The following is a 26770-nucleotide window of genomic DNA, read 5'->3' as shown; positions in this document are numbered from 1 at the left end:
TATAGGGATCCTCACCTGTCTTACTTTAGTTCTGTTTTTAAGAAGGTAATTTATTCTGGGAGATTGTATGCTAAATTTTAAAATTAAGTTTTACTTGTCAGTAGATTATACTAACTGTATTTAACTGTGTGTATTTAAAAAGTCAGATGCTACCAAAAAGTATTTTTAAGAAAGTAAAACTTATCCCCGTCACAGCTCCTAGAGATAATCACTACTTCTGTTTTAGGGGAACACCCTTCTAGATGTCTGTCTGATGATGCATACACATTATTTTATGTAAATGGACCAACATTATATTTTCTGTTTTAGAAGAGAATTTAAAAAATATGTTGAGAAGATGTTTTATATGGATGACATCACTATACATCATTTTAATGGCTATTAAAATGTATGTTTGTGCACTGATTTAACTAATCCCTTATTGATAGAGATTAGGTTATTTCCAACTCTGCAGCATCAGCAACACTTGGATGGACATCTTTGTAAATTATTTCTTTGGAATAAATACCTAGAAGTAAAATTGCTAAGTCAATGGTCTCCAAATATTTGGTTCCTTTGCCATACTCCTCACCTCTAACCAATCCTTTGTATCAGAAACCACTTTAGAGCCAAAAAGCCAACAGATACCTCCTTTTGACTTAAATTACATTGATAATTGAGGAAGTTGAGCGGCTTTTGATATATTTACTATTTGTAGGTTCTTCTTTTGTGAATTGCCTATTTATTACCTGTGTCTCCTATTGACTTGGTTGCCGGGTATTTTCTGATTCATTTTAAGAGCTCATTATCTGTGAAGGCTGTTAACACTTTGTCAAATACCTGTCAATCAATTTTCCCAAGATTTACCTGTCTTTTCACTTAGGTTATGATAGCTTTTGTCATATAAAAGAGTTTTTGGTAGTGAAATCCATCAATCTTATGGCAATATTAGAAATTAAAACACACACACACACACACACACCCCACCCCCCGCCACCCCTCCTTTTAGAGTCCCTGGTGCCTCATGCTGTGTCTTTTTTTTCACTTGCTGTGACTTTAGGGTACTTGCATCAACACAGTTTGAACCTACTGCAGCCAGGATGGCCTTTCCCTGCTTTGATGAACCTGCCTTCAAAGCAAGTTTTTCAATCAAGATCAGAAGGGAACCAAGGCACCTCGCCATCTCCAATATGCCATTGGTGAGTCTGAACTCCTCTACATCTATTATAAAGCCAGGAAAAATCCATTGATTCACTGTGACTTGCATTACTCCAATGATAGTTGTTATTCAGGTTACCTGTTTGGTTCGTTTTATTGCCTAACAGATAGCTAACATTTTCTTTTTCATTTCCAAACTATACTTTTGTTTCAAACAACAATTTATTTGTAGTTATAGAAAAAAATTGTTCCTAGAAATATGCAAGATTTCAGTAAGGGTGATATTCTAGATCATCAGTGCTGATAGGAGGGAATCAATACTGATATGTTCAGGTCCTTCACAAAGCACTTTAAACTTTATTTTCTCATATGGTCTTTTAAAAGGACTTTAAAGAGAACGCTTTGTTGAATAAAGCCATATTTCTAATGTGTAGTTATTTTCTATAATTTTTATATGTTATATACTAATATTAACTATACAGTTTGTAACCATATGCACAAAATTGGGCAGACAAAAGAAAAGTAAACTTTTCAGAATATTATAGTACTAAGGTAAGTAATGATAGGTAGCTCAGTTTCCTTAAAGAAACCATTATCCTTCAATTTCAAAGCAGATGTGGACCGTGTTTGCTCATATTTTTCAAAGTGGCGAGAAGATGACTGTGCCAAATGAGTGAAACAGCTCCGTAAATGCCACTATCCTGTGATTCTGGCAGCTTGGGGAAATGCATCAGCTGAGCTGTCACTCTGCAGGAGAGGCAGACCAGCCAGTGAAGTGCACGCATCCTTTGTTCAGAGAGGCTCACTGAGATGAGCCTTCAGGCTCTATCCTGAGTCCTGAAGGATGGCCTGTCTCATCCCTGCGCAATACCTTCGCAGGAGGGGACCCCAGAATGCCACAGACCAACCTCCAGTACAGTACTTCTCAGCCTTTCAAACTTCATATCCCGCCTAAGTACCGTAAGGATCCCTTCCTCAAACAAGACTCTGACAGCCCACCCCCCAGAAAAGCATCCTTCCCCTGTGGAAAGCATCCCTCTGAAAATCCTGCCAGCCAAGAACGTGTGTCTCCCCATCCCCATATTCATATATGAAAAGATAAGGAAAAATTGTCATATTCCTAATATGAATTTGAGATAGAGAACATGTTTTTTTCAAATTATAGTTCCCTCCCCCATTATTATGGTATTGCTCCTGGGATAGTAGTGAGTTCCCTAGAGAATTACAGCTTTAGGAAAATCAAGGAACAGGAAGAGAGACTCATTAAATAAGGTTGGGTGGAGAAATTCGTAGGCTTGCAGGGGGAAGGCCAGGAGCCCCTGAGGCTTTGCAAAGTTGCAAAATGGAGTATAAAACCAAGGATTTCCAGGACCCACTTGTGGAGGATAGGAAACAAATGTACCCTTGTCCCGTGGACAGGAAAGCCCTCGCCTGAGCAGAATAGGAGTGGCTCCAATCAGGTGGCCGACATGAGGCCGAGGGGAAAGACAATGGAGTCTCAAAGGATCTTTTTGGAGGTTAGAAAATCAAATAGTTAATCACATTTAAATTTGAATTACTTTATTTAGCTTACTTTGCTCATAATTATCACAACATCAGGAAAGAAAATTTTGGTTAGGGGTTGGTAAAGGCATTTTAAAAAGAAAAGGTAATTTTGTGTCCTTCCAAGGGTGACCCAGGTCTACTGTGAGACTCAGGGTTTGAATGACCAGAGAGTGACCAGCTGGTGGGTATAAAGAAGAAGGACCAGGGCGCAGAAATAGAGGTGGAAGTAAGATTATAGGGAAAAAAGCATGGGTCAACAATGGAATGCCAGGCTAGTTTTGGAGGGTCCTTTCTCCAAATCCTGCCCCTGTGCTTTTGGTTGGCTGAGGTACAAGAGTTTCTTCATTAGGAGCAGACGTCTTAGACTGTACCTCTTTCCCTCCCACCCCCTTCGGCGAGGCTGCTTCCCGATTGCACTTGAAAGCTGATTCCAGTGAAGCCAATCAGAGTGTGGAGGAGGTTTGCAGGGTCAGGCCCAGGCATGGGTCACTTGTTCTGGAAAGCAGGAGCTCTTTTTAGGCTGTATATGGTTGTGTACTTGCCCAGCGTAGAAAATAAATTAGACATTGTACTTCGAGGTAATTCTCATACCTGTATTTAAGGACATGTAGACTATATCTTGGCAAAACCAGTAATCTCAGTTTTGCTTTGTGCCATACATATTTTCAGTCCCCATGTACCAAATGTAAGTTGATATGCAATCATCTGGATTATTTATAAGAGATTAAGTGGTGATGGTTGCACAACTGTGTGGATATAATTTTTAAAACCCACTGAATTTTATACTTTAAAATTGTGAATTTTGTGGTCCATGAGTTATATCCCAATAAAAAAAGTTATTGAATAGAATGATTGAGCCTTAATATTTAAATTACAATCAGATATTGGAAAGATACATTTTAAAATAATTATACAAATGCCATGCCATATACTTTCAATGATATGCCTGATAGGAAATTTCTCTTTATAAAATGTTTCATCGTATTGGAATATTTGATGATGTAAGTTATTCTGATTTTAGGTTAAATCGGTGACTGTGGCTGAAGGACTCATAGAAGACCATTTTGACATCACTGTCAAGATGAGCACCTACCTGGTGGCCTTCATCGTTTCAGATTTTAAGTCTGTCAGCAAGATGACAAAGAGAGGAGTCAAGGTGAACCTGTAATTGTCACACAGCTGACCAGCGTGTCCTGGTCTGCCTGGGGCTGTCCTGGTGTTTAAATTGGGAGTCCACATCCTGGGGACCTCCTCGGTCGTGGGCAAATCAGGGTTGGTGACCCTGCTGTCACTGAAGCTCACGTTTACAGTGAGGTCCTGGTACCAGAAGCATGTGGGGAAGCGTGGCCTGGCATGCGCCCTCGTCCTGGCCCGTGTCTCACTTCTGGCTCCACCGCTAACTGCCTGTCTGACCTGGGCCCTACTCTCTCCCTTTTGAACTTGTTTCTATACTTCTTTAAAATATACAAGTTGGATGTGATCCTGCAGTGGTTTCTCAGGTTGCTCCTGGCTATAACTTTCTTCACTCTAGAAATGAATGCCGCTGACTACCTGAGCAGGATTTCCGGCCCTGGGAAGGAAGGAAGATAGTGCAGTCCGCTTGGAGCATTAAATGGCTCTGAGAGCCTTTGGGCCAGGGAATCCTGGGATACTAAAGGAAAAATTCTTGTTTTAAGGAGCACTCGCTCCTTGTCTGGATACCGTTGTGTAGTGAACGACACGTACAACTCTGTGCTGTGGCTCTGAATGCAAGGAGCTGCAGGACACGTTATTTTGAGATATCTCATTTATCTGTACTGGGTTTCACTGAGGCCTGACTGAATAGTTAGGGTGTCACTGCTAAATTGCCTTTTGATCCTATAAGGCTGAGGCTTCTTATCTTTGTGGAGATATCTCTATTTACCCTGGGGATTTGAGGGTGATGCTTGAAACTTGAATGTAGCGAGCAATCTGAATTCAGCAGTAAAACTATTAGCAAAAACACCCACTCGTTGATTTGCCCTCTCAGTCCTTTATGAACGAGTCTTTTTATAATGTTTCTTCCATACTGTGATATTGTGATTTATAATAAGAAATACATATTTGGTCTTCACCCGATTCTGGCACAGAGCTCCTGAAACCCTTCAAGTCTCCTGAGTGTAGGAAGAGATGAAGGTGTCTCTTGTTTGGTAAGGAGGTGGCCTTTGGAAAGCCCCTAGGTAACCTAAGAATGGGGACCGGTTGCCAGGAATCAACCAGGTGATTGGAAGGTTGACCTCAGCTGGAGACTGAGTTCCATCATCAATAGTCAATGATTTAATCAGCCACACCCGTGTCTGCGCCGCCACAAAAACCCAAAGGACAGGGTCAGAGACCTTCCATGTTGGTGAACATGTGGAGGTGCTGGGGGGTGCGTAGCACGCTAGGAGAGGGCACCGAAGCTCTGAAGCTCTGCACCTTTTCCCCATATCTTGCCCCTTGTATCTCTCCCATGTGACTCTTCTTGAGGTATTTCCTTTTACAGTGAACCGATAATCTAGTAAGTAAACTTTGTCTGGGGTTGTGAACTACTCTAGCAAATTAATCAAACCCAAGGAGGGGGTGTTGAAACCTTCAATTTATACCCACTTATTCAGAAGCACAGGTGACAACCTGGACTTGTGACTGGTATCTGGAGGGGACGGGACAGTCTTGCAGGACCGAACCCTTACCCTGGGGAATCTGATGCTGTCTCCAGTTAGTGTGAGAATTGAGTTAAACTGCTGGACACGTGCTGGTGTTGGAGAATTGCCTGGTGATGTGGGGGAAGCCACCCCCCATACAAACCCGCTTAGGAACTGGGTCCCAGAACCCCTTTTACATGCTAATACTTTTAGTCCTTTTATTTCTTTAACTTATTAAACATTTTATATTCTGTGTCTAGTAATTGCCATGGCTAAAGTCCTTGAGTATCTGGTTCTGTGGTTTATGGTTTTGGCTGGCTCTTGCTCACAGCGTCTTGTTCCTTTGTATACGTTGTGAATTATGCCTGTGAACTTGTATTACCTGAGTTGAAGGTGGGTTCTTCCAGAGAGAATTTGTCTTGACTGGAAGCACTTAGCAGCCTGGCAAAACTTTAAATCAAATTACTGGCTTTGGGTTTTTGGACCATCTGGGTTACCCTGAATCCAACTGCTAAACAGCATGGGTTAGCTTTTAGTTACAAATTCTCTGAGGAGGTCTTTCATTTTCCCCCATATTGCACCAACATTTGAAAAAGACATTCTTCAGTGTAGTCTTCTTGAGGAAGGAGGTGGTTGTTTCTAGTTCACCCTTCCATAAGGGTGTGGTCCTTCAGGGTTCAGCCTTTGCAAAGGTGCATATCCTGTTTCACTGCAGAAGCAGCCTTTGGATTTTGTCCCCTCTCCTGAGTCTTTCAATGCCATGAAAACCAAAGCTCAAGTCTACCTGTATTGCAAAAAGGGCAAAAGCTCAGGGCTGTATTGTTTTGCTGACTTCTGAGAGTTCTACTGTCACCTCATTTCTGGCCTTTAGGTTGTTTTTATCATGATCTCCTGAAGACCTTTAAAGAGACATCTTTGTATGTGTTATCCAGCATTTGTAGTTGTTTCAGAAGGGGAGTTGATCAGGAAGAGTCAACATTAATACAAGAAATAGAACCTTCAGTTGCCTTCTTTAATGTTGCCAGCCAGATTCCGTGGTATGAAGCTGTTAATGTCAGTCTTTGCAGTTGTGGAGAGAAGCCACCTCGGCATTTGACTGACTTTCTTATTATGCCTTTCTCTTCAGGTTTCCGTGTATGCTGTGCCAGACAAGATAAACCAGGCAGATTATGCACTGGATGCTGCGGTGACTCTTCTAGAATTTTATGAGAATTATTTTAGCATTCCATATCCCTTACCCAAGCAAGGTAGAGATTTTGCACAGATATTACAAATTGTGGCTTAAATGATCCCAGCCATAGGTTATATCCCCCTAATTAGCATCCCGTGGTTATCTCACGAGTCCCTCAAGTCATTAAAACCTTGGCAGGAGTTAACTACTGGGTTGATGCTACTCACCCCTGATTTATTCAATAAGCTAATCCTTTTTTTTTTCAAAATTTTATTTTTAGAGAAGGGAAGGGAGGGAGAAAGAGACAGAGGGAAACATCAATGTGTGGTTGCATCTTGCACACCTCCTACAGGGGACCTGGCCCGCAACCCAGGCGTGTTCCCTGACTGGGAATCAAACTAGTGAACCAAAGGGAGTGTAGTTCCCACATACTTGGTAGGAACAGAGAAGGTGCTCCAAATATATTTTTTGAATAAATAAATTTATACGGCAGAAGAAAATCTGCATTTTCTCATAAGACCCTTTAACACTATTTTGTGCTTGAGGTTTTAAGTGTATGGGGGTCTTGAGTATTCCAAGTAGAGTGGATTGTTAAGGCAATTGTTAAAATTTTGCAATCTTAAACTTCTTGTCTGAATGTTAGAAATGGAGTCAGGAGGCCTGTGACACAAGTTTGACCTGAATGAGTCACCAAGCACCTTTTCTCCACTTTGCAAGGCTCTTCCAGTCTAGGATTTATGATTCTGCACGGGCGGCTTAGATTTAATTACTACACCCATCCATTTTGAAAGTTAGTGTGTTGGGCAGTGTGTAGCTTACGGATTGGTTAATGTGTATTTATTTCTTCCTTCCCAAGATCTTGCTGCTATTCCTGACTTTCAGTCTGGTGCTATGGAAAACTGGGGCCTGACAACGTATAGGGAATCTGCTCTGTTGTTTGATGCTGAGAAGTCTTCTGCATCCAGTAAGCTTGGCATCACGATGACTGTGTCCCATGAACTTGCCCACCAGGTATGAAAAGCTCAGTCACATTTCTTAAAAAGTGAAGCTAAACTGCATCTGTATTGCTTTTATGAGGCATACAAGGCTATTCATACACTGTATTGATAATTTCTACTTTGTCTTTTTTTCCTATAGGAAAAATTTCTTTAAAGCATTAGCTGCCATATATAAAGATACATATTTAAAGGGTTTTCTTTTTATTTTGATAAAATATTGGTTATATAACTATGTTAACATCCATATAACTGACATTACACATATAAAATATATTTCCTTCTGAAGGCCTTATGTTTATGGCTATGTAGGTAATCCAGTCTCCACAGAAATGCATGAATAATCTGAGTAATGATTTCCTTTCAGTGGTTTGGGAACCTGGTCACTATGGAATGGTGGAATGATCTTTGGCTGAATGAGGGATTTGCCAAGTTCATGGAGTTCGTGTCTGTCAGTGTGACTCATCCAGAACTGAGAGTTGTAAGAAGTATTTACTTATTTTTTACATTTTAAGTTAACCTGTTGCTTTGTTTAACATTTCTGGAAAATAGTTTTGATTACAGAATTTGTATGGTAATAACTTCCTTGGGAGTTTAGCTATGAATCATATTCCCAAAATACTAGTGAACTTTACAGATATATATCACAAAGGCTTATTTCCAAGCTGAATTGTGAATTTATGATTGTCGTAAAATTTTATTAAATTTTGTCCTCCTTTAATAGAAATAATGACAGCCTATCTGTTCTGTATCATTTCTCCAACCATCAGATTGCTCACTGAAGTATTAGGTACAGATTGCTATTGTTTCAGTAGAATTCTACTTGCCAAATCAAATAAATTATTCTTAAGGCAACTGCACACTTGATTGTTTATGAACCTAGACTCATGAAACCTCTACATGTTTGTTTTAAATATCATGCATTTAACTTGTGAAAATCACATGCAGTAAAATTTAAAAGAAACTAAACTTTATGTAAAAAAAATCCTTTACCCTTCTATAATGATTTCATTTGTTCATATTTATTTTCTATTTTCATCTTCCTGTATATATAACTTGTACATAGTTATGATTATAATGTACATATAATTATTATACTATAATATATCATAAGCATTTTTCTATATTTCCACATAATCTTTAAAATGATTATGTTAAGTGTATTATTCTATTGGTTTATAGGCCTTAATAAATCAGGTTATAGTTGGAATTTGTCCGCCGTTATTTTTTTTCTTTCACTACATGGTTTTAAAGCTAAATTTCTTTGCTACAAAATAATATAGATGATGACTGGAAATGTTGAAATCACTATACATTTTAGTTTCTAGTTGTGTTGCTATTTGGTTATAGGCATAGTGGTTTTGTTTTGAAGTTAATATGAATTTTTAAATTTTAAAGTGATAAGTAAATATTTATGATGAGAGAAACCTAAAATCATTGTTTCTAGGAATACTCTTTAGAAGGTTTTTTTTTGTGTAAATTCTGTAAATTTATGTTGGACCAGAAATTAGAAGTATGAATCTGCTACTCCAGATCGAACCTTCCTCCTTTCATATTTTTCATCTACATGTAAATCATAGGTGATGTTGTCTGTCTTTTGCCTTGATGTTGTCTTTTTTTCTGCCTCAATAGGAAGATTATTTCTTTGGCAAGTGTTTTGATGCAATGGAGGTAGATGCACTAAATTCCTCACACCCTGTGTCCACACCTGTAGAGAATCCTGCCCAGATTCGGGAGATGTTTGATGAGGTTTCTTATGAAAAGGTAAAAATGAATTATAAGAGTGCAGTTTGGACACTAAAAGTTACAAATACTGGGGTGGAGAGGTTTTAGACTGGGGTTGTGGGGTAACTCGCCCTTCATGAGGAGCAACCCAGATTGAGTACTTCATTTGCTGACTGGTGCTGGCTGGAGTTCACTCTCTTAGGTCTCACTTGCAATTTGTCTAGTAACCCTGAAGTTTAAATTTTGGCAAATTCTTCATTTACTCTGTTGTAAGTTGAAAATTCATGGCCTACTAAAACTCAACAATTAGGTCTTGAGTGAGTATTGCCTTTGTACCAGGCGAAAATTCCTGCCCTTGTGTAGCTTAATTTTCAGTGCCTGTAGGCATGGTTTGCATTATTGAACTGCGAAGTATTGTCCTGTACAATGTGCTTAATAACAGAATTGGGAATTGTTACCAACAATGAATAATTGGGAGATTTTAACATAAAAATCCAGATTTCTGGCTTCTCTTAGGGGAGGGGAAAGAGAGTTCTGGTCACACTGGATGCATGCCCGTGCATCCTCTGGTAACATAGGCGGGAGCTAAGCAATGGTTCCTTTATGAGATCACATTTCTGCTTTCCTAATTTTCCTTCTAACGTCCACCATTTCTATTGTCTTCTCTCTGAGGCAGAAATGTGCCATTTATCATTGTATTTGACTGTTTTATTTGCAGCAAACAGAAAGATATTTCTTGCTTGGATGTTTTTGCAATAGTGCAGGGAAGAGACAAATATATATAAACAAACACATGGAACGATGGAGCAGAATAGAGAGTCCAGAAATAAATGCACATGAATATGGTCAATTTATGACAAAGGAGCCAAGGATATAGAGTTGGGAAAGAATAGTCTCTTCAATAGATGGTGTTGGGAAAACTGGACCCCGTCTTGTACCATTCACAAAATTAAATTCAAAATGGATTACAGACTTGAATATAAAACCAAAATCATTAAAATCCATAGGGAAAAATATATGGGAAAAGCTGCCTGACATGGGTCTTGGCAATGGTTTTTTTTTGTACATGACACCAAAAGTACAAGCAACAAAAACACAGACAAGTGGGACTACAATAAACTAAAAAGCTTCTAAATGGCAAAATAAACAAAATGAAAAGACCATATAGGAGAAAAATGTTTGCAAATCATATATCTGATAGGAGGTTAATATCCAATATATATAAAGGACTCATACAACTCAGTAACAAAATCAGTCTGATTCAAAATGGGCAGAGGACCTGAGCAGAAATTTTACAAAGAAGACGTACAGAGGGACCACAGGTACATGAAAAGATACTCAACATCACTAATCACTGGGGAAATGCAAATCAGAAACTGGAATGAGATACCACCCCACACCTGTTAGAATGGCTACTAGGAAAAAGACAAGAAATAACATGTTGGCAAGGATGTGGAGAAAAGGGAACCCTTGTGCATTGTTGATGGGAATGTGTTTTGGTATAGCCACTATGGAAAACGTTATAGATGTTCCTCAAAAAATTAAAAATAGAACTACCGTATGATCCAGTAATTTGACTTCTGTTCATTTATCCAAAGAAAATGGAAACACTAACCTAAAAATATATGCACTCCATGTTCATTGCAGCATTAGTTATAATGCCCAAGATATGGAAACAACCTAAATGTTTACTGATGGATGACTGGATAAAGGGTGCGTGGCATATATGTATATAATATGTGTGTATGAATATATGTATATATGAGTATTATTCAGCCATAAAGAAGAAAATATTCTCATTTATGACAACGTAGATGGACCTTGTGGGCTTTATGCTAAGTGAAATAAGCAAGAGAAATACAAATGTATGATTTCACTTACACGTGAAATCTTAAAAAAAAAATACAACTCATGGAGAACAGATTGGTGGTTGCCAGAGACAGGGCATGGGAAGTGGGCAAAATGGGTAAAGGAGGTCAAAAGGTACAAACTTTTAAATATAAAAAGTCATGGGTTGTAATGTACAACATGGTGACTATAGGTAATAATGTACTGCATATTTGAAAGTTGCTAAGAGTATATCTTAAAAGTCTTCATCACAAGAAAATTTTGTAACTGTATTATGACAAATGTTAAATTAGATGTACTATGATAATTATTTTGCAATACATACAAATATTATGTCATGTTGTACACCTGAAACTAATATAATGCTGTGTCATTTATAGCTCAATAAAATACAAAAGCTCCAGCCCTGTTGGCAGGCCTGTGCACTTCAGGTAGACATTTGGGGACCCGAGCTTTGCCCGTCCTGTGACCTCTCTGTCCACCAGAGCAGCGGTTTCTAACCTGTGTGCCACCGGAGTCACACCAGTGTCCCACAAGAACTTTTAAACCATGCAATACCTGACTATTTAGTGAGGGATACTGAGCTCTTTTCCCTTAGGTAGTCAAATAAGAAATGACAACAGCCAACACAGTAGCTGTCTGGTATGAGTTAATCAAAATTATGCCTATTGTTTTGGTCAGATTGGCAAAAAATATTTTTTATTTTGGTGTGCCGCAGGACTTTAGTAATTAGTTTGTGTGCTGTGAGATGGGAAACATTGAAAATTGCTGCACTAGAGCCAGAGAGAGAGAAAGACTACCTCCACCTTCAAGAAACCTAAGAAATTCTTCTAGAAAAGATGACTTTTAAATGAATTATTCCAAAATAAAGTGTGATCTTTGATTAGATTGAAGCCAAAGTAGAGCTAACACTTATTTATACTGTCTTTTCAGGGAGCTTGTATTCTGAACATGCTAAGGGATTATCTTGGTGCTGATGCATTTAAAAGTGGTATCATTCATTACCTCCAGAAGTATAGTTATAAAAACACAAAAAATGAGGACCTGTGGAATAGCATGGCAAGTGTGAGTATATTTTTGTGTATCTCCACATTTCGGATTGACAGGCTTATTATTTTTTCTCATATTAATCCCTCTGAGAAGAATCATGAAGTTTTTCTACAGAACTGAGGGTGATGTGTATATTTTTGGTTTTTAGATTTGCCCTTCAGATGACACACAAAGCGTGGATGGCTTTTGCTCTAGGGATCAACATTCATCTTCATCCTCAGTAAGTTTTTACATCTGTACCCGATACCCGTCTGCACATTCTTATACACCATAGCCTTTGACGGTTGGCTCTGTGCCAGACTTTGAGGTCCTTGATTATATCACCCTCACTCTTGAGAAGATTTAAACTATACCAGACTGACATCCTTTTACAATTAAAAAAGTTTTTTTATTTGATTTTTTTTTTCAGAGAGAAAAGGAAGAGGGAGGGAGAAATAGAGAAATAATGAGAAAGAAACATTGACATGTTATTCTACTGAATTATACATTCATTGGTGGCTTCTTGTATGTGCCCTGAACAGTAATTGAACCCACAACATTGGTGTATTCGGACAATGCTCTTACCAACTAAGTTACTTGGCCAGGGTGGCTTTTACAATTTTTATTTATTTTTAATTTTTTAAGATTTTATTTATTTTTAGAGAGGGGAGAGAGGGAGAAAAAGAAGGAGAGAAACGACAATGTGGGGTTGCATCTCGTGCACCCCCTACTGGTGACCTGGCCCCAAACCCAGGCATGTTCTCTGACTGGGAATTGAACCAGCAACGGTTTGGTTCACAGGCTGGCACTCAATCCACTAGCCACACCAGTCAGGGCACAATTTTTAAGAAATTATCTACAGAAGGCAGTTGCACAGTTCCTTTAGTAACATGTCTCACTGATACTGATTTCTTCAGCTTCACCCTCTAAAGCGGTGAATTTATGACAGGTTTCTGTGGGAGATTAGGGCTTTATCAGTCAGGTGATGTCGGTTATTTCCATGCAGCTTCATTTGTAAGGAAACAAATAATGGCAGCGAGTATTCTTGAGTATTTACTACAGACCGTGTTATGTGCATTGCTGCTTTTACTCTTCACAGTAAACCTATGAGTGGAGTACTCATCCCTATTTTTACAGATGGGAATATGAAATCTAAAGGCATGTCGTTAGTAAATTACAGATCTGAGATTTGTATTTGGATCTCAGTTGTGTTTTTAACTGTTAAGCTATAAGGAATTCATAACATCAGAATCACAAAACAGTCTGCATCTCTATTTATCTCAACTTACAGAATATTTTCATAGCAGCTGTGGGTTAGTCTGGAGATTGAGCAGAATTTTATCCACTGTGTTTTTGTTTTCTTGGGTTTTTTGTTTTTAGATATGGCTTTATTCAGTAGTTTATAGATTTGTTCTGTAGTATATTTCATCCTCTCACTAGCTTTTAAATATTTCTTAAAAGCTTTTTTTTAAGTATCAAAGAATATATCCTGTTTTGCGTTCATAACTGCTTGTCCATTGTGGCCCGCCTGGGTGTCATCACTTTGGAAGTACAGGCTCCTGACTGAGCACTTTTCCCCACCTTGCTTGTCTGTGAGCCAGCGTGACTAAGCAGGTTTTGAACACCTGGTCCCTTTCCTTTCTCTACTTTCATTCATATGTCTGTCTGGTGCTGGGTGCCAAGCCCAAGGTTCCCAGTAGAACCAGACATGATACCTGTTCTCGAGACACACATGTGCAGAGGAAGAGGTAGAAAATGAAGAGTAAGCAGTCAGTGCTTTAATGAACAACATGCTATGGTTGGAAACAGTGGGGGAGGGAGCAAAGGAAAGGCTGAGGAAGAGCTTCACAGAGCAGGTGGTCAGCCAGTAGCAGTTCTGTCTGCGAGGGCAAGCTTGGGTTCCGTCTTCTGTTAGAGTTGAGTCTAAGTGGGTCATGCATCTGTCATTTTCTGTATAACCCAGCACTGGCTACAGGAAGGCCTTGATGTGAAAACCATGATGAACACATGGACGCTGCAGCAGGGCTTTCCCCTGATAACCATCACCGTGAGAGGGAGGAACGTCCACATGAAGCAAGAACGCTATCTGAAAGGACATGATGATGGCCCAGAGTCTGGGTAGGGGTCACTGAGAACAACTCTCCCCTCCCCCCCACTTGGTAACATCTTCCTTGTAGGATAAAACTCTATTTTTGAAATAGTGCCTTTACCTTTACTACTAAAGGATTTCAATCAAATCTGTATATCCTATAAGGTTGAGTTATACACCACCATCTCCCCAAGAGGACGAAGGTGGCTCTAGACCTTGGTTCATCTCAGTGAAGCTGATGATATAGAGTTATTTTAACATTCTCATGTTTTGTAGTTTGATAGGATGGTGATTTCTAGTTATTGGCTTGAAATTAGCTCCCATCTAAGTAACCACCACTAAAGTACAATAGTGTCTGGAAATTATGATTTCTGGGAATTATGAAAAACTCAATTCTTTTGGAAGTCTGAGATCCTGGGACTTGTTTATCAGCTTAACACTACAGAAAGACATCACTAGAAATGACATACTGCAACTTGATTGACCCTAGATGGACACTATTTTTAAACATTTTTATTTCAAAAGAATTTTAGATTTAATGAAGTTGTAAGAAGAGTGCAAAGAATCCCCATATACTTTTTAACCAGATATATGTTAACAATTTATCACATTTGCTTTATTTCTCTCTGCATATATCTCTACATATATGCTGTGTGTGTGTGTGTGTGTCTGTGTGTGTGTGTGTATATATATATATATATATATATATATATATATATATATATACAGGGTCTGGCACAAAAAAACACTCCTTTTTTTTATAAAATCTTTTATTACAAAATCATAAGCATGTAATTCTGTAACATAACATTATCACACTCAAACACCATATTACATTTTAGGTGAAATGTTCATATTGCTGTCCATCTCGTGAGAGACATTCACATACCCTACCACCCACTCTCAAGCAAGCCTTGCTGTTGCTGGACTCGTGTGTGTGTGTGTGTGTGTGTGTGTGTGTGTGTGTGAACTATCTGAGAGTAATTTGGAGACATGATGCTCTTTTACCCCAAAATAGTTTGGTGTGGTAGTTTCTAAAAAAACAAGATATTTAGTTATATAACCACAGCACAATTATCAAAATTATGAAATAAACTTGCTACAGTGCTATTATCTAATCTACCAACTTTATTCAGATTTTTCCAATTGTTCTAATAATGTCTTTGTAGCAAAAGAAAAATTCCTGTTCAGGCAAGATTCAATATTAGGGTCATATTGTATTAATTGTTACATTTCCTTAGTCCCTTTTCTCTGAAACTGCTGCTTGGGCTTTGTGTTTCTTGACCTTGACATTTTTGAAGAGTACAGGCCAGTTATTTCATGGGATATCCTCCAATTTTGGTTTTCTGCTGTATCTTGATGATCAGATTCAAGTTATGCATCATTAGAAGGAATTGGATAGAAGTGAAATGTTCTTCTTAGCATATGGTATAGGAGGCACATGATGTCAGTCTGTGCCATTACCAGTGGTCGCAGTTTTTAAGTTCAGCCCTCTGAACTCCCAACCAATCGCTGCGAAGGCTGACAGGGCTCACTTGAGCCCAAATTCCTAACCCTACTTAAGGAGCCTAAGAAGGATGAAGAGTGCCTGAAAACAGGATGGGAGTGTTTGGATTTCTTGGCTTTGGCAGCTTTGATACCATTGTTTCTTACTGGCACATGATAGATGATTTAATAACTGCTTGCTCAGTTGAATCAACAAATGAGCAATTCATCCTCCTTCCTTTTAGGTACCTGTGGCATGTTCCATTGACATTCATCACCAGCAAATCAGACTCAGCCCATAGATTTTTGCTGAAGACAAAAACAGGTAATTTGTTGTGGAAATTACTAGGTTAATGCAAGAGAGAACTGTGGAAATAGGCAGGATTTAGGTACTACCTTTCTTTTGCCATTTATCTTGATTAAAAAGAATCAGGTCAATCTTCATCTTCAGCAAATCTCTGGCTTTCATTTTCTAGTGAAGTCTCTAGGTTTGAAAACACTGTCTGGTTGCAAAAAAGGCCCGTATCTTGCCAGATAGAGATTAAAACAGTTGAGTTATGTGATGCTATAAAGAAGGGATTACTAATAAAATTCCCCATTACTTTAATATTCCTGGGTTATATTGTATGGCCTGAAATGTGGCTGCATTCTTCTCAAAGATCTATAAATCTCACAAAATTGGTGTCTAAAACTAGTGTTAGCTATTGTCTTCTGGGCTGCTGTTTTCTGGTTTCCAAAAGAAACGGGTTCAATATGAAGCTCACTTCGGTATGTAAACTGTTCAGTATTAAACTTGCCTTTAGTTTCATGGTTCAGTCTCTGATCAGAAAAGCTTTCATCTGTCAAGAGAGAAAATGGAGCTATGATTTATTTTATTTGCTCTAGATGTGCTCATTCTCCCAGAAGAGGTGGAATGGATCAAATTTAATGTGGGAATGAATGGCTATTACATTGTGCATTATGAGGATGATGGATGGGATTCTTTGACTGGCCTTTTAAAAGGAACACACACAGCAATCAGCAGTAATGATCGAGCCAGTCTCATTAACAATGCATTTCAACTTGTCAGGTAATACAAGCTCCTCCGAGTCTTGGTTTATTTCTGAAAGCAGCTGTTATCACTCAAATTCTTGATTTCTAAAGAAGAAAATGATTGATTGCTAATATGAAGTTGAAGGGTGTTTTCCCCTAAGTTCTTCTAACAATCCAAGATTGCTTTTAGCCTTATGGTTAACCTCCTGTCTGGGTCTGCTGAGCAAGGTAAAGGAAGGAATCTGTATTTTAATCTTTTTCATTAACAACTGTGATCACATGGAGGCAAAAGTGTGGAGAATCAGGAGACCACCCTGGAGGAGCCCCTTGCCGAGTTTTGGAGCTTGTGCCGCCTCTCTCCCTGGCTCTACTTTAACAGATCAGGTTTCTCCCCCTGCTGGGTCTTTAACAATCTTGAAGCCCCCTCAGAAGAATGAGTGGCCCGGGCCCAAGTTGTTCGCATTGCATTTCTTGGATTAAAAAGGGGCTTCCCCCTGCCCCCGCCCCGCATCCCCAACTGGATCCCTGGACTTCACAGCACCTTTATGGAATGCAGCTCATAAAATGCCGGCCAACCAAATGACCTTTGAGTTGTTGAGAATAGTGTGCACTCTAAATTTTTGCCCCGTGGCAATAGTTTTTAAGAAAATGGTCCGCAAGCTGAAAATTGCACTTCTTCAGTATTTAGGCAGAGAGGAATAAGTGATCATTCTCCTCATATCCCATGCCCCTCTGCTCTAAATGTCAAGTTCTTCCTGTTCTGGGCCTCTTGATGTAACAAAAAGCAACGGGGGATGAAAATGGAGGTGGCTCAGCTAGCTGTTTCTGCATGCCTAAAAATACTCCCCCATGGAGCATACTACTGCTTAAGTCTTAGAGGGCTTTGTACTTTTATGAACATGTATCTTACCATTGAGGTTTTTAAAAAAAAAAGATTTTGTTTGTTTTTAGAAGGGAAGGGAGAGAGAAAGAGGGAGAGAAACATCGATGTGAGAGAGAGACATCGATCAGTTGCCTCTTGTACACACCCCAACTGGGGACTGAACCCACAACCGAGGCATGTCCCCTGACTGGGAATCGAACCAGTGACCTTTCACTTCTCAGAATGATGCTGACCAATGGAGCCACACCCATCAGGCACCACTGAGGCTTTTAACACCAGCCCTCTATAATGAAGGGTTTACACCTATATTCGGTTTCTTTTTGGAATGGAGAAGAGGATGTGTTGACTCCAGAGACTCACACTGTCAACTGAGGGGCAGTCTCTCTAACTAGGCTTCCTGAATGATCATTGATCAAAGTCCCCATCTAACCCTGTAAGTGCAGCACACAGTCCACTGTTTCACAGAGGGACAGACATGTGCTTGCATTGTGTTTCAACCACAAGCCAGCCCTAGCTCTGTTGTTATTTGTGAAACCTCCTCTACTGTAAACATGCCAGATGTTGTGGTACGTATGACGGAAAAGATGCTAATGTAAAGATCCTTATTAATAAGGGGCATTGATAACTGAATTTTTGCTGTAAAATTGTTAAAATATCTTTTGAAACAGAAGGTTGATTTGCTGGATTTAAACTGATAACCTTGATGGGTCTTCTGACACAGCATTGGGAAGCTACCAGTTGAAAAAGCCTTGGATTTAACCCTGTACTTGAAAAATGAAACTGAAATTATGCCCGTGTTCCAAGGTTTGAATGAGCTGATACCTATGTATAAGTTAATGGAGAAACGAGATATGAATGAAGTGGAAACTCAGTTCAAGGTAAAAACTTGAAATAAATTAGTTACATAAGGGGTTTGCTTTTATATGGGTGTGGAAGTATCCTCACCATTGTGTATATGTCTTGGTTTATATTAAATAAAAGTAAATTGAAATTAACTCAGTATTTGGATTAACTAGCAAAGATATTGGTTTTATGATAGCACTAAAAATAGACATAGCACTATATGTGGTTCTATACTTAATTTTCATGGATTCTTACTCCCTTTTTGCAAGTTATTTCATTTTACTTCTATATTATGATGGTTGCTATTAAGATTTTCTGGAACTCAAGTACCTGAAGATGAAGTACAACATTGTTATTTTTGGCAAATTGTCATGAAGTCCCATTGTGTAATTTGCTCTCAAAATGCAGTCATATTAACTCCTTGTTTTAAAAGTGGCAGTTTTTCCTGATTTAAAGTAGATGAAAATATATTTATAAAATGTTGTTATGCAAATACTAAAATAGTTCATTATTTCTTGTTTTTGACCTGTTTTTTAATGAAATATAAACCGAACTGCATGGTTTTTAGAAAAAGAGTTGTATTAAGCTTTAAAAAATATTCCGTATCACCTGAGTTTGTATTGGATTATGTAAAATGCGAGAGGACCTGGGACAGTACTGGTGACACTGTGGCTTCCCGCCAGGCCTTCCTCATCAGGCTGCTGAGGGACCTCATTGATAAGCAGACGTGGACTGATGAGGGCTCCGTCTCAGAGCGGATGCTGCGGAGTCAGCTCCTGCTCTTCGCCTGTGTGCGCAAGTATCAGCCCTGTGTGCAGAAGGCAGAAGGCTATTTCAGAGAGTGGAAGGAAGCCAATGGAAACCTGAGGTCTGTCCTTACCACACAACCAGTTCATTCATGTAAGGGGTACCTTTCCTATTTTCCATCATCACTGGGAGCAAAACCAACTATAGACACGTCTCCCCTGCCTCCCTTTTTAGGCAAACAAGATACTCTTTAAGATTTATCTGTGGATCTCTCAACTTGAAGTCATGCCAGGAGGGAACTTCTGTGCACAAAAATCAACTCTCTGGAGAGTTAGAATGAGATTAGAATAATTTCCTTTTTATGCAGCCAAGAATACAAAACTTTACCAGACTGAGAGACAGCTGCACTCGACAGGAACAGAGGCGATGCATCTCACAGTTGTTTCTGTGGGTCTGCAAAGTCCCCAGCAGGGGGCGCACAGTAGTTGTTGACCCTAAGGATCCTCCTATATTTGGAAATTTAGGTCTTGCTATACTTACATATATTTGAGGCTTAAATCCCATGTAGGAAATATGAAGAGAAAAAATGAAGCTTTCATTTAAAGAAACGCTTATAAACGGTGGGCCTATTGGATTCCTGACATATGTTCATGGAATACATCTTGAGTCAAGTTTGAATCTCTTTATTGAGATTTAACGTCATTAAACTATGTTAGAGTCATAGGTATTTATAAAAGTGGTGTTTCCCATGACACTTTTGAGAAGGTTACTCACAACCTAATTTTAGGTATTTTTCCTTGCCTCTTCCAAAAAATTTAACTGAAGAGGTTATTTTTGTTTAGATTTCCAGACATGCTTCTCTGATCCTGAGGCCAGTTTATCAGTTTATAGTTGATCACCATGTTGCATCCGGACAGTTCCTACATCTCAGACTCTCACCGGGTGTGTTCTTTTCCACAGATTGCCCAACGATGTGACCTTGGCAGTGTTTGCCGTGGGAGCCCAGACCACCGAAGGATGGGATTTTCTTTATAGTAAATATCAGTCTTCTTTGTCCAGTACTGAGAAAGAACAAATTGAATTTGCCCTCTGTGTTAGCCAAGATAAGGGAAAGCTTCAATGGTAAGTAATTCATTCATGATCATGTGACCAAAGGGAATTCAGTGAGATGACTTCTGGCATCTATTTTTGTTCTTTTGGCCAGGACTTGCCTATTCTGGGAACATTTATGCTGGTGGGCACATGTCTAAGGAGTATGGTAAATAATTCGGGGGAAGTAGGTGTTAGGAAAAATATTTAAAGGAGCATATATTTGTGTATCTTTAAAATAACAAACATAGAAATATATACTTTCTTTTATAAGCAGATGAGAGAGTATGTGAGAATGTGTATTGTAAATATTATGTGTTTTATTATTACATAACTAAAACGAGTTTATCAGGGCTGTGGTTACCTATTTATCTTTCCCATCTTTGTTATTGGCAGAAGGGCTTTTAAATTCCACAAATTATTTTATGGACTTTCTTATTTATACCTTTTTCAGAGTCTATTAATTGTTAAATTTCTTCTCTTAATCATTCTAGGCTACTAGACCAAAGTTTTCAGGGAAATGTAATAAAAACTCAAGAATTTCCTGGTATTCTTAGACGTATTGGCAGAAACCCGGTGGGATATCCATTGGCCTGGCAGTTTCTGAGGGAAAAATGGAATAAACTTGTAGAAAAGTAAGTAATGCCAAAAATTGTGCCATGACCGGAAAAGTTCCTGAACCTTGCTATGTTTTTGCTGTTTATAAAACAACAATGATTGTCTAAAGGGGGTTTTTGATTGAAGGTAGAAAGTAGAGGTACTTAAAATATCCTTAGAAAATATACAAATCTAATTCATTGCTAGCTAATGAATCTGGATAGTCAGGTTTTCCACTCCATATGGAATAACCCCTTTCTGTACCTACTGACCCATTTGAAGTCTTGCTGCTCAGCGCTTTTGCTGGTTTGCATCTGCCCTTGTCTAACTCTGACAGCATTACTACCTCTATCATTTTCTTTTGGGTACTTTCATCTTTTATTCAGCTGCTGGTGTATATTTTTTGCAACTAGATCTTTGCAACTAGAGGGTAGGGATCATGTCCATGTTTTTCATGCCTAACCAGTTTTTAAGCGATGTAACATATGAGGCACTTAAACGTATATGTTGAAAGAATAAATATTTCACAATGTAACTTGACAATTTCCATTTCTAGGTTTGGACTTGGCTCAGCTTCTATAGCCTACATGGTAATGGGAACAACAAATCAATTCTCCACAAGAGCGCGGCTTGAAGAGGTAAAAAAAAAAAAAATCCCTTTTAAGCATAAGTGACAATTAGGTAATAAATATAGTGTAGACAAAATATTTTAAAGGTGTGATGAGTTAGAAATGGATTTTGTCACTTAGTAGATGCTCTTTTTGGATGCTGTGGTTTTTAACATAAGCAAAAATCAGTTACAAATGCACTAGTAAAAATTGTGTCTCTTCCCAAACACATTAAGAAGTCTTAGCCTTGCCATTACAAGTTTTAGAGCTTAAAATTACTTTAAACATTTAATCCCTGTTTTCAGATGTTAAAAATGATCATTGGAGGTATAAATATAACTGAAGTGATCACCTAGCTATTATGAAAGAGGTTGGTGTGGAATTTAGGTTCTCCACTATCCAAGTTCATGATTTCCTGCTACTCGTTTTTATGCCATCTACTTTCAGAAAGAATTTTAGGCAATCTGTAAGGTCCATATATAAAAGATGTTAAAATAAAAAACAGAAAACTGCATAATGGACAGAAAGTGGTAACTGTAGGAAAGTTTATGCTGAGGATTTATTGCAATTGTACCTTAAATTTATCACAGGTTTCTAGCAGTCAAAGAAAAATGAGAAAACAGTGTGAGTTAATCCCTTTGTCTGGTAGGAGGGAACCATACAAGTTTCCCACAATAGCATACTTTTCTCCAAGTCTTAAATTCTGAGAAATTTGATATACCGGTTGTTTGTGGTACCCCTTCTATGATGGTTTGTATAGCAAAGTCGTAAAACAGATTTTACATGATTTTAAAACTATGTTGCATTCAGATAAAATCTAAGAGCCAAACATTAATTTTTTAAGGAACAGTTTCATGTGTATTCTGGTTACACCGTGATCTAACTTGGTATAGGAAGAGTGCTTTGAAAATGCAAAAGAAATGTCATGTCCCTTACCTTTTGTCCAGTTTTCAGTAGCCTCACCCAGGCTTGTAAAATTAACTTGCACATAATATCTCAAGATGGAACTCCAGTGAGCGGCCTAGGATTGTCTGTAGGCTGTGACTAGCTGGATGACTGGCCATAGGCCAGATGTGTAACAGCAAAACATTTCCTTCACTCAGTCGTTCATTCGTTTTCTCATTAATTCATTCAAGACATTGTATCCTTACTATATGGCAGGCTTGGTTTTAGGTTCTGGGGTATGATGATGAACAGGATAGACAAAACCCTTGCCCTCATGGAGCTTAAATTATACTGGGGCAATCAGATTATCACAACCAACCTGGTTAGGTTGAAGACAATAAGGCAAGGTAAGGATAGAGAGTGGCTGGGATAGGGAATGGTGCTATGTTTCCTAAGATTGATTAGGAGACATCTGAGTGGACAAAAAAAGAAATGCAGGTATCTAGGAGGAGAGTGTTGTGTGCATATAAAACATCCTGTGCAGAAACTCTGAGGCAGGACATGGAGATGAAGGAGCCTGAGGTATTGTCATAATAGAAATTGTCCTACTGATATTTAAAACACAGGAGCCATCTAGAACCCTTCCTTCCCCTTGTATCTAATTCATTTGAAGTCCTGTTGGCCTTCTCTGGCATATACACCATATCCGTGCATTTCTCTCTGTCCCTTCTATCTAAGCCTCTTATTTTTTGCCTGGTCTATGATGAAAGAGCCTCCTAACTGGCCTCCCTCCTGCCACTTCTCCATTACCAACCCATTTTCCACATTTAAAACTGAAAATCAGCCCTTGAAATTGTGCCTGTTGCTCCTGCAATACATTCCAAACCTCTCCATCCGTGTGCCCAAGACTGTGATGACATGGCCCCTGCCCGCGTCTCCTGCCCGTTCCCCCACGCTCTCCTTGTCCACTCGCACTCAGTCCCCAGCCCCTCAGCCTCCTCGGCTGCCAGATGTTTCTCCGATCTCAAACGTTCTGCACTTCCTTCTCTCACTGGCTTGCTCTTTCTCCAACCGTCTCCTGGAAAGAATCATTTTACCCATTAGAGGTTCAAGCTCAAGGGTCACCTTGCCAGGCCACTCTGTGTACAGCAGGCCACCCCCTCCCCAGTTACTATCATAGCCCTAGTTTATTTTCACAGCAGTTAACTTAATCATAGTTTATTGCCTGTCTTCCCAGAGAGACTGTAAGCTCCATAAGCATAGGGTGCTTGCCCGATTCACTGTCTCATCCTCAGCACTAGCACAGCAACCGGGGCACAGTTAATAAGTACCCGTGTAAATTCATGACTAAATGAGTGAGGTTGAGTCCCTGATACATGCTGGGTTTTAGGTTCTGCACCTTGTCCACATTATAGAACTACATCCTTACTTTCCCTCTGAAATGTAGAGATGACCCTCATTTAACAAATGAAGAGACTGGTTCCCAGAGAAGTTATTTGCTCAAGGTCAAACAAGTTAGTAGAATGAACCTGTTTTTCTGTTCCTATATCATGCTGCTTGTGGCACTGGTGATGTTCTCAAGGAGGCAGGTTTGAGTCACTTACTCAGAGGACATGCTGCATTCTCCAAGGCAGATAATATAGGAAAGAGAACTTTGGGTCAGAAAAAGTTCTTTGAGGACAAGGGTTAACAGTTGGCTTCCTTGCAATCATGTAAGTCTGTTTTCCAGTGGTGCTCTCATGATGGGCTCCTTCAGGATTAGACAATTTAACCAACTAGTAAAAATTATTGATATGTTTTGACTGTTGAAGGGTGCCCAGATTAATTTTTAATGGAGTATCAGTTAACCTTGAGTTCTGAGAGTATGAAAGAAGGTTGAGCTACAACTTAGGACAGAGAAGCAGAATGAGTGTTTTCTAGGTGCAGGAGGACATGCCTCTGAGCTCATTGAGAAGTTGCACTGCAGTATCCTAATTATAAGACAACTCTGCATCATTTAAAATAGAAATTTGATCTCTCAAAAACCCATTCTTAACCCCATCTTATTTTCAAACTCTTATGATATTATGACGTGGACTCTTTTAAAGGGGTTAACTGCCTGGGATCCATGCATCTTGGCCTAGACTTGCTTCTTGTCTACAAAATCAAAAATTGATAGATAAATGCTGTGAAAATTTATGGGAAAAGGTTAAGAACCCTTGAAGGCAAAACAGAGTAGCACCATGATTAGCACTTTGGCAAACCAGCCTATTCCTCATGTGAGCTTAAAGGGGTTAAGATACCCAGCGGTGAAACCACAATAAAGATATTCTTGAAGACATAACTGAGTTTCTTATCTCTTTTAAACCATGGGGAACTTTGTGTGGACTTTATCTTGAGGGAACAATACCTGAATTGTGGATTAGGATAACAAAAACTTGGCAGAGTTTGGGGTATTACCACCATGACTTGCTAAGAACCCCATTCCCCGCAGTCTTTCTATAATAACACACAAGGCCAGGTCCACAGAGAAGGGCTACACTTGTGTGGTTGAAACTGTTTTGCTTGGCAAAGAAGAGACTCTGCACATTCTGGTTTTTAGATATCATGTTTTAAAAAATTAAGTTTGCATCTGTGTGTATATAACAGAATACACATTAAACAGACACACTCAATTAAACCTTAATTATAAAGTGGTAAACAGTGAAGTCTTTTAGAATCTGGCAACTGTGAATAAATTGAAAAGCTGCAGAGAAAAAACACAAAACGACATCATGAGGCATGAGTTCATTTCATATAGCTTACGTTTGCGTACATAATCGTATCCAGACACCTGGTGCTGCCTTCCATACAGAATTTTGACAAATGCCGGCATTTTGGCTTCAGTTTTCTTTTAACTAGCCTGAACTTATATTTGTATAATGTAATAAAGCAAAAATTTTAAACCCCTTTTTTTTTCCTTACAAGGTAAAAGGATTCTTCAGCTCTTTGAAAGAAAATGGTTCTCAGCTCCGTTGCGTCCAACAAACAATAGAAACCATTGAGGAAAACATACGCTGGATGGATAAGAATTTTGATAAAATCAGAGTGTGGCTCCAGAATTAAAAGCTTGAAATGCTGTAGCAAGTCATTCCTTATTGTACCTGTGATTTATAATCACCAAAACTCTGTTGAATGTGAATATTTTCACACTGGAGATGGCTGTTCTGGCTCCCCCTGAACATACTTCCTTTTCCTTCAACTTATTCATTTGGACCCATCCTTTGAAAAGTCTGGCTGTTAACTTTTTCCTCAGTGGGTTATGGCTCGCATGTATCTCACTTACAGGTGTTGCCCCCAGTGTCAACCCCGAGTGGTGGGCTCCCCACTGTCAAAGAGTAGGGTACCTCATTCTTCTCATTTTATATTTTATGCTTAAGCTCCAGAGTCTCCAAATCCTTTCTCCCCAAGTGTTTGTCATTCATAAGCAGTTTTGTTAGCCCCTCTAGCACTTTGCACAGTGGAGACTACTGACAACAACCCCCTGGATCAGCGACAAGCCTGGCTGGTCCGCTTTCTAACCTTCTCTTCCTTGCTGCATGCCAGGGGCAGACTTGTAGGGCCACGTTGCCAGGCTTCCTTGCCTTCTGGCTTGTGGCCAGTCTCTCAGAAGGGCAGATGGGAGCCGGGGTGGGAGGGAGGAGATGGGTGTTTACTGCTAGTTCCCTTGCAGGTTGCCGTAGGTTGGCCTCCACGAAGGTCTCAGCTGTGGGTGGTGGCCTTCTTTCCCACACAGCCTTCCCCATCTCTGTTCTAGTGACTGCTTCCTTTTCTCACCCCTTCGGGACGAAAGATGAAGTGGCAGCCTGGCTTTTACTAGTCCTGGCTATACTATAGTTTCCATACAGCAGCTACCTTCGTTTAAAAACGAAGCCCCTTTTATGGAACCCTCCTCAAATAATCCTAATGTGAGTGTGTCATCTGTTTCCTCAGGGACCCTGACTGATATAGTATCCCTTCTGAAACAGCAGGTACATTCAGGTCTAGAGGAGAAAGCTTCCATTTGAAGGTGAACCTGAGAGCTATTGATCCTTAGGTAGGTGGTGCTGCTTCTCTCTGCTTGTTATTTGGCCTAGTTTGTAATTCCTGAACAACTCACTGCAGTCTCCAGTAAATGATAATGTATTGTGAAACTGAAAATACTTGTTTCTATTACTCTAAGTGAGAAGTCTTTTATGAGGTTTTTAATATACTGCAGAATTTTCAAGAGAAAGGAATATGATATGAAAAATGTCAAAATGTGTTCTGATGCACTAGGGATAGTAATTTTTCAGGATATAAATGTGTTTATAATTCCATTTTTATACACATTGCATGGTTTAATGTTTTGAGAAATAAAAACAGAAACAAATCCCTGGTAATTTCCACCCTTACGTATTTTCCTCCTAAAAAAAAATACAAA

At 39.2% G+C, this 26770-nt stretch overlaps 1 protein-coding gene across 1 annotated transcript in view; it reads left to right on the top strand.

Moving 5' to 3' along the window:
• ERAP1 (endoplasmic reticulum aminopeptidase 1) overlaps positions 1-26765 on the top strand; it is a 34576-nt gene extending 7811 nt beyond the window's left edge. Inside the window, exons 3-19 of the mRNA XM_054578620.1 lie at positions 1040-1178; positions 3704-3838; positions 6451-6571; positions 7352-7506; positions 7858-7971; positions 9123-9254; positions 11997-12128; positions 12262-12333; positions 14056-14210; positions 15912-15991; positions 16552-16735; positions 18303-18459; positions 19108-19292; positions 20132-20293; positions 20755-20895; positions 21414-21495; positions 25297-26765. Of these exons, the coding sequence (XP_054434595.1) occupies positions 1040-1178; positions 3704-3838; positions 6451-6571; positions 7352-7506; positions 7858-7971; positions 9123-9254; positions 11997-12128; positions 12262-12333; positions 14056-14210; positions 15912-15991; positions 16552-16735; positions 18303-18459; positions 19108-19292; positions 20132-20293; positions 20755-20895; positions 21414-21495; positions 25297-25434 (2284 nt within the window). The 3' untranslated portion in view covers positions 25435-26765. The remainder of the gene's footprint in view (positions 1-1039; positions 1179-3703; positions 3839-6450; positions 6572-7351; positions 7507-7857; positions 7972-9122; positions 9255-11996; positions 12129-12261; positions 12334-14055; positions 14211-15911; positions 15992-16551; positions 16736-18302; positions 18460-19107; positions 19293-20131; positions 20294-20754; positions 20896-21413; positions 21496-25296) is intronic.
• The last annotated feature ends 5 nt before the right edge of the window (positions 26766-26770 follow it).

This window comes from Pteronotus mesoamericanus, unplaced genomic scaffold (genome assembly GCF_021234165.1).
Source record: "Pteronotus mesoamericanus isolate MK-2021 breed Mesoamerican mustached bat unplaced genomic scaffold, CSHL_Meso_final contig_50, whole genome shotgun sequence".
Lineage (NCBI taxonomy): Eukaryota > Metazoa > Chordata > Mammalia > Chiroptera > Mormoopidae > Pteronotus > Pteronotus mesoamericanus.
This window is presented reverse-complemented; position numbering and strand designations above follow the sequence as displayed.